Here is a 16,514-nt window from a genome sequence, read left to right as displayed (position 1 = left end):
CCATCAACACATCGATTGAATACTGTTGAGCAGTGATAGGCCAGTGTTTTTTGAGGACCCCTGGGACCCAGAAATATAGATGCAGAAAATTGGAAATCAATGCAAGTTTGTAATCATAGTTGAAGCAATACTGTTTACGCAATTTTAAAAATTGACGGCCGTCATTTTACAAAAAGGTTGAGTTGTTTGAGTGAGTAGTTATAGATGCTCTGGCAAACTGTTAGAAGCTATGAATAACAGTGGAAGGACTCCCATTCCTTGTTTATATTACCCATACTGAGTATGTAGGGTCAGATATTTCAGGAATTCCATATCCATCATTAGCACCAGCTCAGTTTACTCCAGAAATGGAATAAAAAATCAGCTCAGGGCAGAACCGCTATTGTAACATTTCTAATCTTGCGTTTCATCCCCAGCATGATGTCCAAATACACTGTTACACATCAAGACAGTTAGAAAAATTCCCCTTTTAAAAATATAGAAACATTCTAACTAAATGCTTTCCTGTATCATAAAACAAAATTACATAAATAATACACAGAAAAGCACAAAGGGCAATCATGCCAATTATAAATCTTGTAAAATGAGTAGACTGGTAAAGAAATGTTTTGGCATGTTGGATTATGTAATCAGCAGTGAATGCTACACTTTTTTACATTTTCAATCCTCAAACTGGTTTGCAGCCCCAATTACTACTTGCTTTTTATATCAGCAGTTGATGCAGTATATAGACATTGTTATAGGTCCAACATTTATCTTTCACTTAGTCTTTATATGGAAAGTGGACTGCAAAAACAGCTTGTTTTGAATTCACTGTTTTGTAATGTGATAAAAACCAATGCAAAATGTATATCTGCCAGTTCAGCCAACACAACATAGCCAATCAGAACAGAAATCATTTACATACATGGCCCTAATTAGCATAGGACATCGTGGTCTGGATCTCATTAGTTTCAGAAGGTCTTGTTTTACTTAATTGTGAGGTCCAGTGTGGAAACAACAATGTTCAGATAATGCAATAGCCTACTATGCAGGAAATCTTGCATTCAAGGACAACCCAGTCAGCAATGACAAGACTTGCCCTCAGGTGACTTTAGAACAGCTATGGTTTGCCCATGGAATTAATTGTCCATGTTTGAATGAGACACTACAGTAGCAACAGTGACACTGACGTACAGGCGTGCAACACACATGTAGGTTAACATATGAAATTGCTGTGATAAAAATGTGAGAGTTTATTAAAGCAGTTAACAGTAGTCTGTGGCCTATGAGGCAGGTGGTGGTCCGATGGAAAAGACACGTGGGTACGTTTCAGGTTGGGGTGCAAAACTCTGTGTTTATTGAATCCCTGTGAAGAAACCAAAAAAATGCAATTTATCCAGTGCAAAAAAGAAAATATTTACAAATATATACAACTTACTATGAATTGTCCATTATTCAATCACAATTTTAGCGGTTTTGGGGCTTCAACCACATTTCATTAACTTCTCCACAAGACTAACTCATTCTGCTCCCTCTAGGGCTTTTATAGACCTAAACAGGAAAAGTTCACTATAAAAACTCAGCAGACAAAGGGCACTGTTTTCCTCCCTGGCTGAAAACATTGCTACCTTCCTCTGGAGTCTTTTCTCAGGTAAGTACTTGTTGCCTTCCCCAAGTGTTCAAAAATGTAACGTAATGTAATGTAGTTTTTAAAATGTTTAATTATATTGCTAAAGGGTGGCTCCATCTTAGATTAGAAATTACCAGCTGGTGTACTATAAATATTCAGCAGTTAGTCTATGTGAACCTGGTCACTTTTCTACAAAATGGACCAAAATAGTTTTATCCTAGTTATGGCCCTGTTTACATATACCAGTCTAAAAGGCACATTATCATATAATATTTAATTGTATAGTTAAATGAGGTTGGAATAAAGTCTTGTAAAAATGACTTATGACTGCTTATGATACATAAACCTTTACAAATGTCATAATTGGACTACGGGGAAAAACTAAATACAAGGAAAATAAAGTATATGGGCCCTTTAAACCAGCAGCATGCAGAATCAAACCTGCACCTGTACTTGCTGAGCAGCACCTGTTATGGGCACATTATTCATGTTAAAAATAATTTCCTGTGTGACATAGACCATAAATAAATAAGCAATCTGAGGAAATTCTTTCACCTCAGAGCTGTTAAGTTACTGTAATACAGCACAGGCACGCAAGCAAAAGTAATCCCTTCAGAGAGGACATAACCAAAGCCTCATATTTGATGGCTTCCCAAAAATATAGTGGATCATTTCACAGAAATATGCAGAGTCCTCTGTCACTTATTATGGAAGTAGATGTATTATTTCAAAGAGTGACAGCATCTTGGCCAGCACTCGTCTCAATGTGAGACGACTTCTGGAAAATACAAGATGCAACAAGACAGCTGACATATACTCAACACCTTCTATGAATATCAAGGCAAAATCTGACTGCTCTGGGTCAGATTACAGTGACATCACTCATGAATACATCAGTCAGCATGCCTTGGTGATGTCAGCAGAATGACATCATTTCTGATTACACATGTCAGGCATGTGTCTGTATTTGTGCATCTCATTCTGGGGCACTTTGGCTTCTTGCTAGGGCAAGACCCTACTAGAGCCCTGCATTGCAGTTTTGTTTTGTATTTCTGCTTCAACAAAGCTTATGTGGAATCAATGAGGAGAAGACTGAGCTGTGCAGAGCAGTGTTCCCTCAGGGCTGAGAATAGGAACCGCTGGTGAGGGGAATAGGAAACCTCCCCTGTAGACTATTTGTTTATTCTGTTTCGGGAGAACTTTTGACTGAATGACAAGAGACCAGAGAAGCTTTTGGAAAGATGCTTTAGAAAAAGAAACAGCACAAGCTTCAGGGAAAATGTTAGTCAGCAACTGTTTTTAAGGGGCAAATATTCTACATTTTTCTTGTATTTTATTTTGGTACCTTGAGATATACTTTTGGTTTTACAAACCAAAAATGGTCATAACAGATTTTTACATGAACATTTTTTGTACTTATTTTTATCCTTTAAACTTCATGGCATGAAGTTGATAGAACATAAAAAAGACTTTTGTTCTGTTATGTAATCTACTAATAGAAGTTCAGTTAACTCACAATTTTAAGGCAGACATGTAATCTGTTTTAGGTTATAACCCCATTTTTACAGTGTATAATTAAACAGGCTGCTTTTGTAACTGATTGGCTGAAACTTTCTTTATAACTTTAATATGAGTGGGTGGGGCTAAACAGGTAGATATGTAAATGAGTTGTTTCTCAATATGTGGATCATATGGACTAGACAGTGAATGGTATCTTCTGAAACTTTAACATTTACATATTACGTATTTACATATTACTTCAAAGTCCTTTATTTTACAAAAAAAAATAAATGAATTTGGTTTTGCACAATTTGGGCCCTGTAAGTATTTTTAAGTAGAGGTTTACTCTAACCTCCATTTAAAAAAAAAACACAAATTATAATTTTTAAGCTGTAGTGATTCCACACACCCCTTCTCATCTCCAGGGTTTCTACTGTATTGTTCTGTTTTAAAACATTAGGCTATGAAAACCTGAGAAAAACTTATTTGAGGTACACAACTGTATCTTAAAACCACTTACATTGTTTGTATCTTGATGGATGCAAAATGTACCTAAACAATACCTTTATTTCTAACAGTGTAGCAGTGTGCAAGTTGATCTAGAATCAGTAAACATTATGTTATGTTTGCTTGGTATGCACAGTGATGGTTACTGTAAAAATAAACAAAAACGTGCTGTGTACACAAGAAAATATAGCAGTGTGATGCATGTAACTGTAATTCCACACAGTCTGAAAAAACCTAGCAGAGTAAATATGAGTCAACATGTAAAGCACAAAAAAACAAACTCAAAACAAAACAAAAAAAAATCAAAGTAAAGCAACAACAGCACCATTAATAACATCTGATGTTTTTCCAACTCCAGGTTTTATCTTCTCCCAAAAATTAAGTCAGCAGGCTCTGTATGATATTAGATTGTAGTTTTAGGTTAAGGTGTAATATTAAGTCACTTTTGAACATAAGATAACATTACTTGGCACACATATTACAGTAACAAAACAACCACTTCCCCATGAAAAGGTAAAAAGCTCATCTAAAGTTGTCATCGTTTTGGCAGATAAAATCTGATAAAGCTTATTCTTTTCTTGCTTCAAACAGAATTTGGCTGCTCAAAAGCTTTAATGGATAAATGGTTTAGATCTGGTACGTAGATGACAGCTTTCTTATTTCCCTTTTGCTCAGAGGGATCGTTTAAGCTAACTCAAACAAGGCAGTCTTGGAAGCACAACTATATGTTTGGGGAAATGTCATATTTAATTAAATCTCAGACCCTTAAAGATAAGCAGACATTAATTTCACCTGAGACATGTAGTTGTGCAGAGCCAAAAGAACATGACGTATGTCTGTCAAGGCCAATGATATGAACTAATAATATGAACTCTGGCATGCTTCATATTTGTCACACTACTGAGATAAAACTGCTCATGACATCAATTTGGAAAGTATTAGATTATATGTGATGTGTGTAACAATTATGTGGATATTTTCAATAAGAAAATGTAAATGTTAAGTGATTTCCATGCATTTTAATTCTGTGTGTTTTAAAGGGGCAACATCCTACATTTTTCTTGTATTTATTTTTTTCCCCTTGAGTTACACTTTTCCACATTTCTGTGGTTTTATGCAACAAAAAAGGCTATAATTCAATTTTACATGAATATTTTCCAACTTCTCTTTATCTCTTAGAATGCTGTTGTGTCTCCCTGTATTGTGCCTCATTCAAAATTCAGAGCTCTAATACAGGCTTTTAGATTTACTGATGTACTGTTCATTCTCTCAATGCACCTGTCCTCCAGTCGCCCCAACATACAAAAACCTACCAGCTAGGAACATATATTAACTAATTGAGAAACTTTTCAGATTCTTAATTTTCAATATAGAGAAGACTGACCTCTTAGTAAATTCAAATTTAACTAATTAATTAAAATATGTGTTCTTCGAATAGGAAAAAGAAACAGGATCTGCTGCTTTATAACTGATTTTAAGGTGGTTGTAGTCAGTTAAGCCCCTGCATCAATTTAGCTCCTCCAACAAAAAACTATATATTAACCATTCCACCCTTTTTTGGAATATCAGTTATTTTATTTTCTATTGTATTTAGTTTAAAAAATGTCACATTTTTTTGTTGGACTTAAATTAGTCAGTCCCATTTTAAGTATGATTGTTTTTGTTTTTTTTACTTTCTGAATGGGTAGTTTAGTGAGGGCTGTGCTTCCACATCACCAATCTGTTGCTGGAAGTGCAAAAACATGACAAAAGCCATTAATATAATATACAATACATATAGTTTATCTGGTATTAAATCTACTGTGAAGGGGCGTTTTTGTTGATTATAGCCATTTCTCTTACAGTTTAGGTGTACTACAAACCCACATAATACTCTAGCAATTTCCCCTAAAATGGTGACACATTTGAATGCTTCTTCACACAACACAAAAGAGGTGATGATATGAGTGACACTGTGGGATAGAGCATATGTTTTGTCACACATTGGCATACCAGGAGTCCAGGTTTGGCCTGCCCTGCAATATTAAAACCCACAATTCTGGCTACCTGGTCTACACAACACAATCCTGTTGCAGTGAAATGTGGCATGATCAAATGAGACTTCAGAGTGTCTCAGATAAAGGGTTACTGAAGCTCAAAGACTGAAAAAGGTTATAAAAGGACTTCTCTATAGTCAAGGAGTTTACAGATCAAGCTGCATTACAACTCTACAGTTGTAAGAGATAGATTCAGTAAGAGAGAGATTCAGTAAGAGAGAGATTCAATGAAAGGGCTGTAGAATCCTCCAACAAGTGAAAAAGAGGACTAGTGTGCAGCAGCTCAACATCTGCAGCTATTCCTGGTGCTTGATAGCATCTATGTTCATGAGCCTACCTTAAAGGAAAGGTTAAGCAAAAATTCAAACACAATTTTTTACTTACCACAGGTGTAGTTGACTTCTTTGGTGTACAAATGTTGCTTCTTTACTCTGCTGGTAAAAAACACAGATAGGCCTGTTGGAATTGGTTAAGCTAGTAAAAGAGTTTACAGTAAGTTTTTGTTTTAAAGTTTAACTGGTCTACTAGCATGACTAGCTTGACCAAGCTAGTTGACCAGCTTAATCAAGCTGTTTACATTGGTTGACCAGCTTGGTTGGGTTAGTCATGCTGGTTGACTAGTTAAACAACTCAAATAAAACAATGCTATGCTGGTCAACCAGATATGCTCCTCTTATCAGGTACTGTCTAAAGTGGCTGCCCACAACTACACTGTGAAGTTTCATCCATGTCCATAGTTCACAGTAAATCATACATAAACCACACTGACAAGTCTGTGTAACTCCAGTGCAAAAATAAGCAACATTTGGACACCAGACGTGACTTAGCTGATCCAGGGTAAGGTGTGAAACATATTAGAAGGTGTAACATTACAACAATGAGGCTCAAGAATCTGGGTCCTGCATGACAATCCAATAATTGATAACAATCAATATCAGACAAGCTCAGAAAAGGAGAAACGTCAAGCCAGAGCAGAGACATTTGGCTTGTTCGACTTAGCATGGTGCAACAGTTTCTGCATAGCTCAGTGCAGTGCATGTCGTTCATTTTTTGTCAACACCAATTGTGCTTCACAATGACAAAGGCCTACGCGGTTATAATCAGTTTTCAGAGTCAGACACTGCAGTTGCTCACCACCTGACTGCATCAGCTGAAAGACAGCTGGATGACGATGGAGCTTAATCTACATTGGTTAGAAGCTCAGCAGACAACCATGCAAACATAAACTGTGTTGAATAGAGCTCATAACACAGCCTCAAAATGATTCTGCCGCACTACTTGCAGCAGACTCGTGGCCTCATCTGTAGTTTCGGCGCTGGTAGCATCTGATAAAATGATTGAGGTAATTAAAATATCCTGCCTACAGTTTTAAAGCTGGTAGCGTTTTTAGACGGTCACCGGTTGTTTTAATATTGGTAGCATTTTCTGACACACTGATCAAGGCTATCCTATCCTGTTTTGTGTAGGGAGCTATAGTAGGGCGTTTCAACATGGTAGCACAATTTGTCAGAAAACAACGCCGGCAAAACTGTTCAGTATTTCTCTCTTCTCAGCTTCTCCCTTTACTGCCACCGACTACTCTTGCCGAGGCACAGTTCATCTTACACAAGCCCATAATGTTAATAAAGCCGCAGGCAGGAAAAGCCCGTTTTCCTTGTGGAGATCTGTGCATAAACATTAGCCATAACGTGCCGAAAACACTTTATATGATTTTTGGCAGATTTTAAATGTTTTCGAAACAGTAATGTGGCTCTCTCCATTCAAAGAGAGAAGAGCGTGGTCTTGGATAGAGAATGGATCTCTGTCATGGGCGGGTGGAAATAACCGCACTGCCAAAATGACCCGCTGAGTGGATACAGTCCTGAACTAAAAGGTCCAGTGAAATGCAGCGGGAGTGATCTGACAAAAGAGTAAAATTACATTCAACATGTCAGTAGGCCACAATAGACTGTGTTGCCTTTTGGCGTCGGGGGAGACCACGCCCTCGACCATAACGTCATTTCAAACGTTTGAGGCAAAATTACCCAATCTTTACCTTTTACGTACATTTTTATGGAGAACTACATTCGCTTTACACTAATAACTCTGTGATCTTGACTGACACCACAACTTTTCTCTCTCTCTCTCTCTCTCTCTCTCTCTCGGAGAGGTGACTCGTCTGTTTCCGCGCTTTTTCGTCCTCCGTTTCCGCCTCCATTTTGTCCCGTTGTGCGCAGTTGGTAGAGCGGAAGAATTACGGCTCTGTGGCCCGGGCTGAGGAGAGACATTTACAGTAATGGACGGGTAAGTTTAGCATGCATTGTCGCTGTTCTGTGTTAGAACTTCAGGTATCACCTGCGGGCAGATCAGAGCTTTGCTCTTCCCCGTGTTTACTACTTCGTTATAGCGGTAACGTTAATCCCAGCCATGGCGCTCGGCAGCTAGCTAACAGGCTAAGCACTCGCTGAATGGATCCGCGCTGAAACGAGTTAGCAGCAGCCGCTAACTCAGCCTGGACCTTCAGCTAGCCAGTCTTTTTCTGTTCGTGCACATGGCTGCACGGTGCACAGGAACAGCACTAGCAAACTTCAGCATCGGGTCAGTTCTTTATCTAGAGTTTGTCCGGTTGGCTCGGAGCTGTGTTTTCTAGTTCTAATTACTGTTTGTCGAAAGAGGTGTGTCGCCGGTAATGTTGGACAGCTAGCCTTTGATCATTTACCCAGGTTGGACAAAAAATGAACGACACCGGCTACGCGAGAATACAGCCGCATAAGTTGTGTGTTTGTCTTTCTGTCACTTCGGCTTCTGTTACAGTCGACAAGTGAGCCAGCCAGCTAGCTAGGTTAGCCAACTATGTGAACTACATCGGCTAACACTTATTTGCTAACCTAGCTATCAAATCTAGCAAAGGAAACTACAGCTAACTAGCTTAGCCTTAGCTAGTAGCTATTTCACAAAACAACAAATTATCAAGACTAATTGAGCTGATGGTAATAAAATCATGCTTTAATGCAATTTAGTCTGTTTAGATGTTAACGTTAGTGTTGATGGTTCAAGTGAAAGATTTAGCTAACTCGCTTAACGCATCGGCTAGATAACGTTAGCTAAGTTAGCAAGCACACGTTAACTAGCCCGCTGCATTGTATATTATTAAGGCTGTGTAACATGTGGAGCTGCGGCCGTGGCCTGCCTTCGGTCTGGGCCGTGAAGTAACGAGATTTACAATCAAGTGATTTTCCGCTTAAAATGTCACCGGTTTCCAGTGTTTAAATTTGTGTTAAATGCGGCCTTAACCTGTAACTTAATTTGTTCAGCAGACAGACAGTCTTTTTTCATTGACCATACACATTAATATCGATTGTTCAGTCTTCTTGGAGACGTTAAATCATATTGTTTGCGTTATTATTATCGTACTATTAAATGCTCTCTGTTTAAATTGTAACCACCTTTTTTCTTTTTTCCAGCATTAGTGACGTTGCGGTTGGTGTAAAGGTAAGCTTTGTTCTCATGCATGTCTCTAGATCACATAGGCTAATGTAGCCGATGTTGTAGTCTTCGTCATCATCCATTGGGACACTTACAAATCCTAATTCAAAGAATCTAATAAACTTGGACCAGTTTTAAAAATGAGTAGTATTTAGTTTGTTGGTCTTTGTGATTATTAGTCACAAGTGTTGGTGTGGATCAAAGATGATGGCCCTTGACCATCTGCATATGGTTTAGTTCAGATTTATTCCAGGGAACTATAGGAAGGCTTAAAAATAGGAGTGTGACTATATATTGTATCAACTATAACATGCATTGTTTAATCTGAGTCTTTAAATGTGTATTTTTGACTCTTTGGAGCAAATAAAGTCATCAGTGTAATACTAATTGCGTTGTGTGAAGTTAAGGAGATTGGAGATTGTAAAGTGGTACCAGGGGAAAGTGTAGCAAGGAAGCATAGGGTGGTTGTCTGTAGAATGAGATTAGAAACAAAGAAGAGGAAGAGAGTGAAGACAGAGCCAAAGATTAAGATGGTGGAAGCTGAAGGAGGAGGATGGTTGCAGGCAGTTCAGGGAAAAATTGCAACAGGCCCTTGGGGGCAGTGAGGAGCTACCTGAGGACTGGGAAACTACAGCTAAGGTGGTGAGAGAAACTGGCAAGAATGTGTTGGGTGTTCCGTCTGGTCAGAGGAAAGTTGGTGGTGGAATGAGGAAGTCCAGGAGAGTATTCAGAAGAAGAAGGCAGCTAAGAAAAAGTGGGATAACCAGAGAGATGAAGGAAGTAGGCAGGAGTACTGTGAGGCTGGTCGCATAGCGAAAAGAATGGTGGCAAAGGCAAAGGCTCAGGCCTATGATGAGCTGTATGAGAGGCTGGACAGTAAAGAAGGAGTAAAGGACTTGTATTGTTTAGCTAAACAGAGAGATAGAGCTGGAAAGGATGTACAGCAGGTTAGGCTGATAAAGGATAGAGAGGGAAATGTACTAGTGAGTGAACAGAGTGTTGAGTAGATGGAAGGAGTACTTTGAAGAACTAATGAATGAGGAAAACAAGAGAGAGAGAGGAGGACAATGGGGGGAGAGATAGTGGATCAGGAAGTGCTGAGAATTGGTAAGGTGGAAGTGAGGGCAGCTTTAAAAAGGATGAAGAATGGAAAGGCAGTTGGTCCAGATGACATACCTGTGGAGGTATGGAGATGTTTAGGAGAGAAGGAAGTGGACTTTTTAACCAGGTTGTTTAACAAAATCCTGGAGAGTGAGATGATGCCTGATGAGTGGAGAAGCAGTGTACTGGTCCCCATTTTTAAGAACAAGGGTGATGTGCAGAGCTGCAGTAACTACAGAGGTATAAAGTTGTTGAGCCCGACCATGAAGGTATGGGAAAGAGTTGTTGAAGCCAGGCTAAGGCGAGAGGTTCAGATCAGTGAGCAGCAGTTTGGTTTCAGGCCCAGAAAGAGTACCACAGATGCAATTTTTGCATTGAGAGTGTTGGTAGAGAAGTACAGAGAAGGTCAGAAGGAGCTACATTGTGTCTTTGTGGATCTAGAGAAGGCATATGATAGGGTGCCAAGAGAGGAACTGTGGTACTGTATGAGGAAGTCAGGTGTAGCTGAAAAGTATGCTAGGGTGGTGCAGAACATGTATGAGGATGGTGAGACAGTGGTGAGGTGTGCAGTTGGAGTGACAAATGGTTTCAAGGTGAAGGTAGGGTTACATCAGGGATCAGCTTTGAGCCCCTTCTTGTTTGCAATGGTGATGGAAAGCTTGACAGATGAGGTCAGGCAGGAGGCTCCATGGACTATGATGTTTGCAGATGACATTGTAATCTGTGGTGAGAGTAGAGAGCAGGTGGAAGAGAATCTGGAGAGGTGGAGGTTTGCACTGGAGAGGAGAGGAATGAAGGTCAGTAGAGACAAGACGGAATACATGTGTGTGAATGAGAGAGAGGTAGGTGGAAAGGTGAAGATGCAAGGAGGGGTCGTAAAGGTGGATGACTTCAAATATCTTGGGTCAACCATGCAGAGCAATGAACAGTAGAAAAGTGGTGAAGAGGGTGCAGGCAGGATGGAGTGGGTGGAGACGGGTGTCAGGGCTGAGGTGTGACAGAAGGATAGCAGCAAGAGTGAAAGGGAAAGTTTACAAGACAGTAGTGCGTCCTGCTATGATGTATGGTTTGGAGACTGTGGCTCTGTCTAAAAGACAGGAGGCTGAGCTGGAGGTGGCAGAGATGAAGATGCTGAGATTTTTCGTTGGCAGTGACAAGGCTGGACAAGATTAGAAATGAGCAGATCAGAGGGACAGTGAAGGTGGAGCAGTTTGGAGATAAAGCCAGAGAGGCCAGGTTGAGATGGTTTGGACATGTGTTGGGGAGGAATAGTGGATATATTGGGCAAAGAATGTTGGAGATGGAGCTGCTGGGTAGAAGGAGAAGAGGAGAGGAGGAGAAGAGGATGACTTTATGGATGTAGTGAAGGTGGACATGGAGATGGTGTAAAAGTAGAGGAGGCAGTGGATAGGGCAAGATGGAGGCAGTTGATCCACTGTGGCGACCCCTAAAGGGAGCGGCTGGAAGAAGTTGTATGAAGTTCAGTAAAAGTATGCATGCAAGCCTACAATGAGGGCAAAAAAGTGCAATCCTCATAAGCACATGTTAGCTTTTGCCTAGCACATTAATGTATAATGTAATCCTAACCAAATTATGAATTTGTGGGTGAATCTTTACACCCTTAACATATTAACAATTCAATCTAAGTTGCTGAACATATGGCAAACGTATATTCTATTTATTATATTCCAAAGCCAGTGGTAAATTGCTGGTGGAAATAATTCTTATCTCAATTTTATGCTTAATCTCGTTTTGGGAGTTTAGCTCAGTGTGTAATATGACGATCCCCAGCTAGTTGACCCAGTGAAATCCTGCCATTGACCTATGCCTCGCAGTTCACGTCCATGTTGTTGTTTTTGTTTGTGTGCTATGTAACAGAAGCTGCCAGACAGTTCCATAGAAACAGTGTCTTAATTGGCTGTGGACGCAATATTTTTTGTGGAAAGTTTTTTTAAAATTTTTTTTTATTTATTTTTTTTATGTAGTCTTTTCATTGTCTTCATTAACATACTGGGATGTCCAAAGTTGGTTTGCATAAGCAGTCAGATTAGTGATTCAGATGTGGGGTTGTAAATTTTTTAGGTGTTAAACCAGTGTTAAAGAAAACATCAATCATGGCTAATGGCACAATGAATGTAAGCTGTTCTCAGCTATCCATCAGTTACATACAGTTGCAGCTCATTTCGATCACTACTACACCTACATTGCCTCTCTGAGGCCTGATTGTTTCCATCTGTGTACAGGTATAAAACAGTAGCAAGGCCAGATGAAACCACAACAGAAATTTGACCCCATGGTTACCATAATGGCTATGAGGTTTCTTTGGGCACAGGCTGGATTGCAGCTTGTTAATGACCTCTGTTTATCCTGTAATCATGGATTTTCTTCACATGTTAAATGACTAGTTGAACTTATTGTGTTCAATTTATTCCCAATACATAATTCAGCTGTATCTTCGCTGAAGTGTTGGAGGTGGTTTAAGAAACAAAAGCAATTTTTCCTTTATACAAGCCAATGTGTCATTTCTCTTTCATGGAAGACACTCAGAAAAGGGAACTATTTGTGGTCTGAGGGTTAAAAGCATTTACCCTTTAGCTCCATTCTGTTGTGGATAAGCCCTAAAATGTAGAGAGGCTGATGCTCTGGAAATCACTGTTTCATTGTTACTGGAAATACACTTCTGAGTCCATGAGTAAACATAATGCAGTGTAGGAGTCCTTAATTTTAGAATGGTTGTGGCTGATGGAAGCCCTTTTTCATGTTTTTTGTGACTCCATCATCCCTAAGATTTTTCTGTTTGTTTGTGCATATGTAGAATGTGGCGTATGTATGTTTTGTTTCCAGAAGAAGCAAAACAGCTTTGCAAGTGTGCTTTTTGTGACAAGTTAGGTGGCTCAGTATTTTTGGTGTATACATTTTTCAATAATGTTGGTAAAATGTTTTCTATCAAATAATGGCAAAATCTACCTGTGTTCATTTCAGTTCTACCCATTTTTTTTTTTTGTCCTTTAGGATTGATGTCACCCAGTCGTTTTTCCCCAGCTATAATATTTGTGTTTGTGTTTTCCACTTTGATGTTTGTGTAACCAATTTCATTAGATGATGTCCCTGAGAAACAGACAAATAAGCCATGGGTAACTTCAACATAATTTGTTTTTTCAGTGGAAAAGGAATTGCCAAGACCATTAAAGTTTATTATTTGATATTCTGTGGCTGATATTTTTGTCATTGAAAGAGTAGAAGAGATTTAGAATTGTCCCTTGGATATTTGATGTAGGCCTACCTCAAGTTTCCATTTCCGGATTTCATAATACTAGACTGGCGGTAATTGAATGGGCCCTGTTTATGTCTAAGATGGTTAGGAAAAACTTGTTCTTTTCAGAAATACCCTCTGATAGCAGATCTCCTAACTTGGTTTGTGTCCCACCAACAGAATTTTCCTCCCTTCAAAATGATGTTAACCTGTTTGCATTGGGGAAGTAGCTGAGGGGGAAAACTTTTTTTTTTTTAATAGAATTTGTTTTGAACTTTTGCTTTCAGGTTATTTTGTCCAATTCATTTTGATGAACATTGTTCTGTTATTAGGTAGTTGTGTCATGGAGGAATTTAATATTTATAAATCTAAAGCTCTATCCACTACTTAAGCTATATGTCTTTTATGACCAAAAGTTTCAATCTTATTTTTATTTATATGTTTATTTATTTTTTGTCTCTCTTACCCTCCTTTGGTCAGGGTCCAGAACTCAGGCTAAATCAGTAAGTTGGGCTAAGGTGCTGACAAATAAAAATCTAGAGGCTAAGAGAACCCTCATCATCTTGGTTCATAGGCAAGCTCCTTTCTGTTTTGTAACTAGCTAGCCCTGTAATTGCTGGGCTCACTATATGTGCTCTGATGAAAGATTAGACTGAATTATTTGTTGCAGCTGCCAAACAAAGGTTGTTTTGTTAGGAGCTCTGTGTGCTATGTAGTGGCTTGACATTTGCTTACTGTCCTATCAGTCACGTTTAGCTGTACTCTAAATGCCTGGCTGGCCATGGCTACAGACAGACGGAGGCCTTTTGAAATCTCGGGGAGCTTTGGATGAGATGACTGTGTCTGACATTCTAGACACTGCAAGATTAAAACAGTACCTTAGGAAAAAGGGGGGGGGGGAAGACTGTCTGAATTGGCTGGTGTTTTATATGTTCTGATTCCTCAAGCAGTCTACAGAGAGCTGTATTTTATTGTTTCTTGACGGTGGCAAATGGAATGTGTCTTTATTGGAGGGCACAGTTTTATTTCTTGCTTGATTTTTGTTGCCATTCTTTTTTTTCCCTTTCTTTTTTTGCTTCAGAGAGGATCAGATGAGCTGTTGTCCAGCAGCATGTACAACAGTCCCAACTCGGGGATGAGCAGTATCAGTGGTAAGTAGGGTCTTTCCGTCCACAGAACAGAATTTGCATAAATTTGCTGAGCTGCCAAAAGTTTTAGAAGAAATCAAAGGGTAATGAATGCAACACAGTGAAAGTATTGTATTAGCAGATCTATTCTTCTGATGTTATAGCTTGTTTGTGAGTAACCCTGTGCTCCTTTGTAGGTGGGCACCCACACATTCAGGCATGTGCCTAGAATTGTGATTACATGTGTTTTGCATCTTTAGGTTCCTCAGAAGACTGCTCTGTTTAACATGTTTATAAAAATGCCTTTATTTGACTGAGGAAACAGCAGATACACTTATTTCCTTCTATAGCATGTGGCCTTATGTGTGCTTTTTTGATGTTATTAGATGGTACATCCAATGGAAGTGACAGCAAAAAGCTAAGAGTTGAAGACAGGGTAGGGGATGCTCCCCCTTCGCGTGTTCTCCACATCAGGAAACTACCCAATGAAGTCTCAGAGGCAGATGTCATTGCTTTAGGATTGCCTTTTGGAAAGGTCACTAATATCCTTACTCTTAAAGGCAAGAACCAGGTCAGTGAATATTTTTATTCATTATTATTTCCTTCTTATTTATTTGTATATTTGACAAAAGAGAGATTTTAACATTTTTCTTTTGTGCAGGCTTTCCTGGAACTAAGTACAGAGGAGGCAGCCATTACTATGGTGAACTACTACTCAGCTGTTACACCACATGTCCGAAATGTCCCTGTCTTCATACAGTATTCAAATCACAAAGAACTTAAGACAGACAATGCAAACCAGGTAATCCACAAATGGATGAGAGATAAACACTTTTTGTGCTGAAGAAAATTGCAGAGTTACAGCAGGAATTGTATAAATTACAAATATAAAATACTTCTGAAAAACATAAAACTATAGCTGTTGTAAGGTGAAGTGAATATCAAATCATCTGAAATGCCTCACAAGACTAGTATTGAATGTCAGATAAACAAGGAAGGCTTTTTTTGAATTTAGGCTGAAATCTGGATTTTGCCCTATCTGTTGTTCAGTCAGGTGGAACCCCAACATCAGGCTCCAGTGATGGTACACTCACGTCACCTTCTAGTCCAGTGCTGAGGATTATCATTGACAACATGTTCTACCCTGTCACATTGGATGTGTTGCAGCAGGTGGGCACTCCACAGACCTATGTCACACATTTATCCAGACCTAGAAGTTTAAACAAAAAAGAGGCTTGCGTTTCCAGTGCTGATGGTTTTGTTTCAAAGTGATTGTTCCTAATCTGATGTTTCATCCTTATTATAATTCTGTTTTTTCATATGCTTTTCTCCCCCTTTTGTTGATAGATCTTCTCAATTCTCTCCTTTCTCTGTCAGTAGATCTTCTCAAAGTTTGGCACAGTCATGAAAATCATCACGTTCACAAAGAACAATCAGTTTCAGGCTTTGCTACAGTACAGTGATGCAGCGAGTGCTCAACAAGCCAAAGTGGTGGGTGCAACCTTTAGAGCTAAGTATGCTCTCAGTGTTCAGGTAGTTTGGATAACCGTTTTGAACTTTTTTACTTAAAAAAAAAAAAAACCCTCATGTTCCCTTTCACAGGCGCTGGATGGTCAGAACATTTACAATGCTTGCTGTACACTCCGTATAGACTACTCCAAACTTGTTAACCTGAATGTGAAGTACAACAATGATAAGAGCAGAGACTACACCAGACCAGAGCTGCCTTCAGGTGATGGGCAGCCTGCTGTGGATCCCTCTGTGGCAGCAGCCTTTAGCAAGGACTCAAACTCCCTGCTCGGTAAGATCCCAGGTATCTCCCTCTCTTTTTTTTTTCTTCTCTTTCTGTGTCTTTGTGGGCCTGGGCCTGGTCACTCTCCTTTTTCAATTTCTCATGCCTCTCTTAAAACATG

General features: G+C 39.3%; 1 protein-coding gene and 1 long non-coding RNA gene across 3 annotated transcripts in view; one reads left to right on the top strand and one right to left on the bottom strand.

Moving 5' to 3' along the window:
* Positions 1–916: 916 nt before the first annotated feature.
* Positions 917–6,843, bottom strand: LOC108428972. The gene is made up of 3 exons (XR_001857968.2): positions 6,790–6,843; positions 6,040–6,089; positions 917–1,348 (listed from the first exon to the last, which is right to left on the bottom strand). It is a non-coding gene; the product is annotated as an uncharacterized LOC108428972 (long non-coding RNA).
* An 864-nt stretch (positions 6,844–7,707) lies between these two features.
* Positions 7,708–16,514, top strand: part of ptbp2a (polypyrimidine tract binding protein 2a) — a 14,801-nt gene continuing 5,994 nt past the window's right edge. The window contains exons 1-8 of one of the 2 annotated variants that reach the window (XM_017700378.2): positions 7,708–7,938; positions 9,099–9,126; positions 14,556–14,625; positions 14,988–15,172; positions 15,263–15,403; positions 15,652–15,771; positions 15,982–16,092; positions 16,204–16,414. In XM_017700378.2, the coding sequence (XP_017555867.1) occupies positions 7,931–7,938; positions 9,099–9,126; positions 14,556–14,625; positions 14,988–15,172; positions 15,263–15,403; positions 15,652–15,771; positions 15,982–16,092; positions 16,204–16,414 (874 nt within the window). In that variant the 5' untranslated portion in view covers positions 7,708–7,930. The remainder of the gene's footprint in view (positions 7,939–9,098; positions 9,127–14,555; positions 14,626–14,987; positions 15,173–15,262; positions 15,404–15,651; positions 15,772–15,981; positions 16,093–16,203; positions 16,415–16,514) is intronic. The other variant, XM_017700379.2, reaches the window with a different exon arrangement.

This window comes from Pygocentrus nattereri, chromosome 3 (assembly GCF_015220715.1).
Source record: "Pygocentrus nattereri isolate fPygNat1 chromosome 3, fPygNat1.pri, whole genome shotgun sequence".
NCBI lineage: Eukaryota > Metazoa > Chordata > Actinopteri > Characiformes > Serrasalmidae > Pygocentrus > Pygocentrus nattereri.
This window is presented reverse-complemented; position numbering and strand designations above follow the sequence as displayed.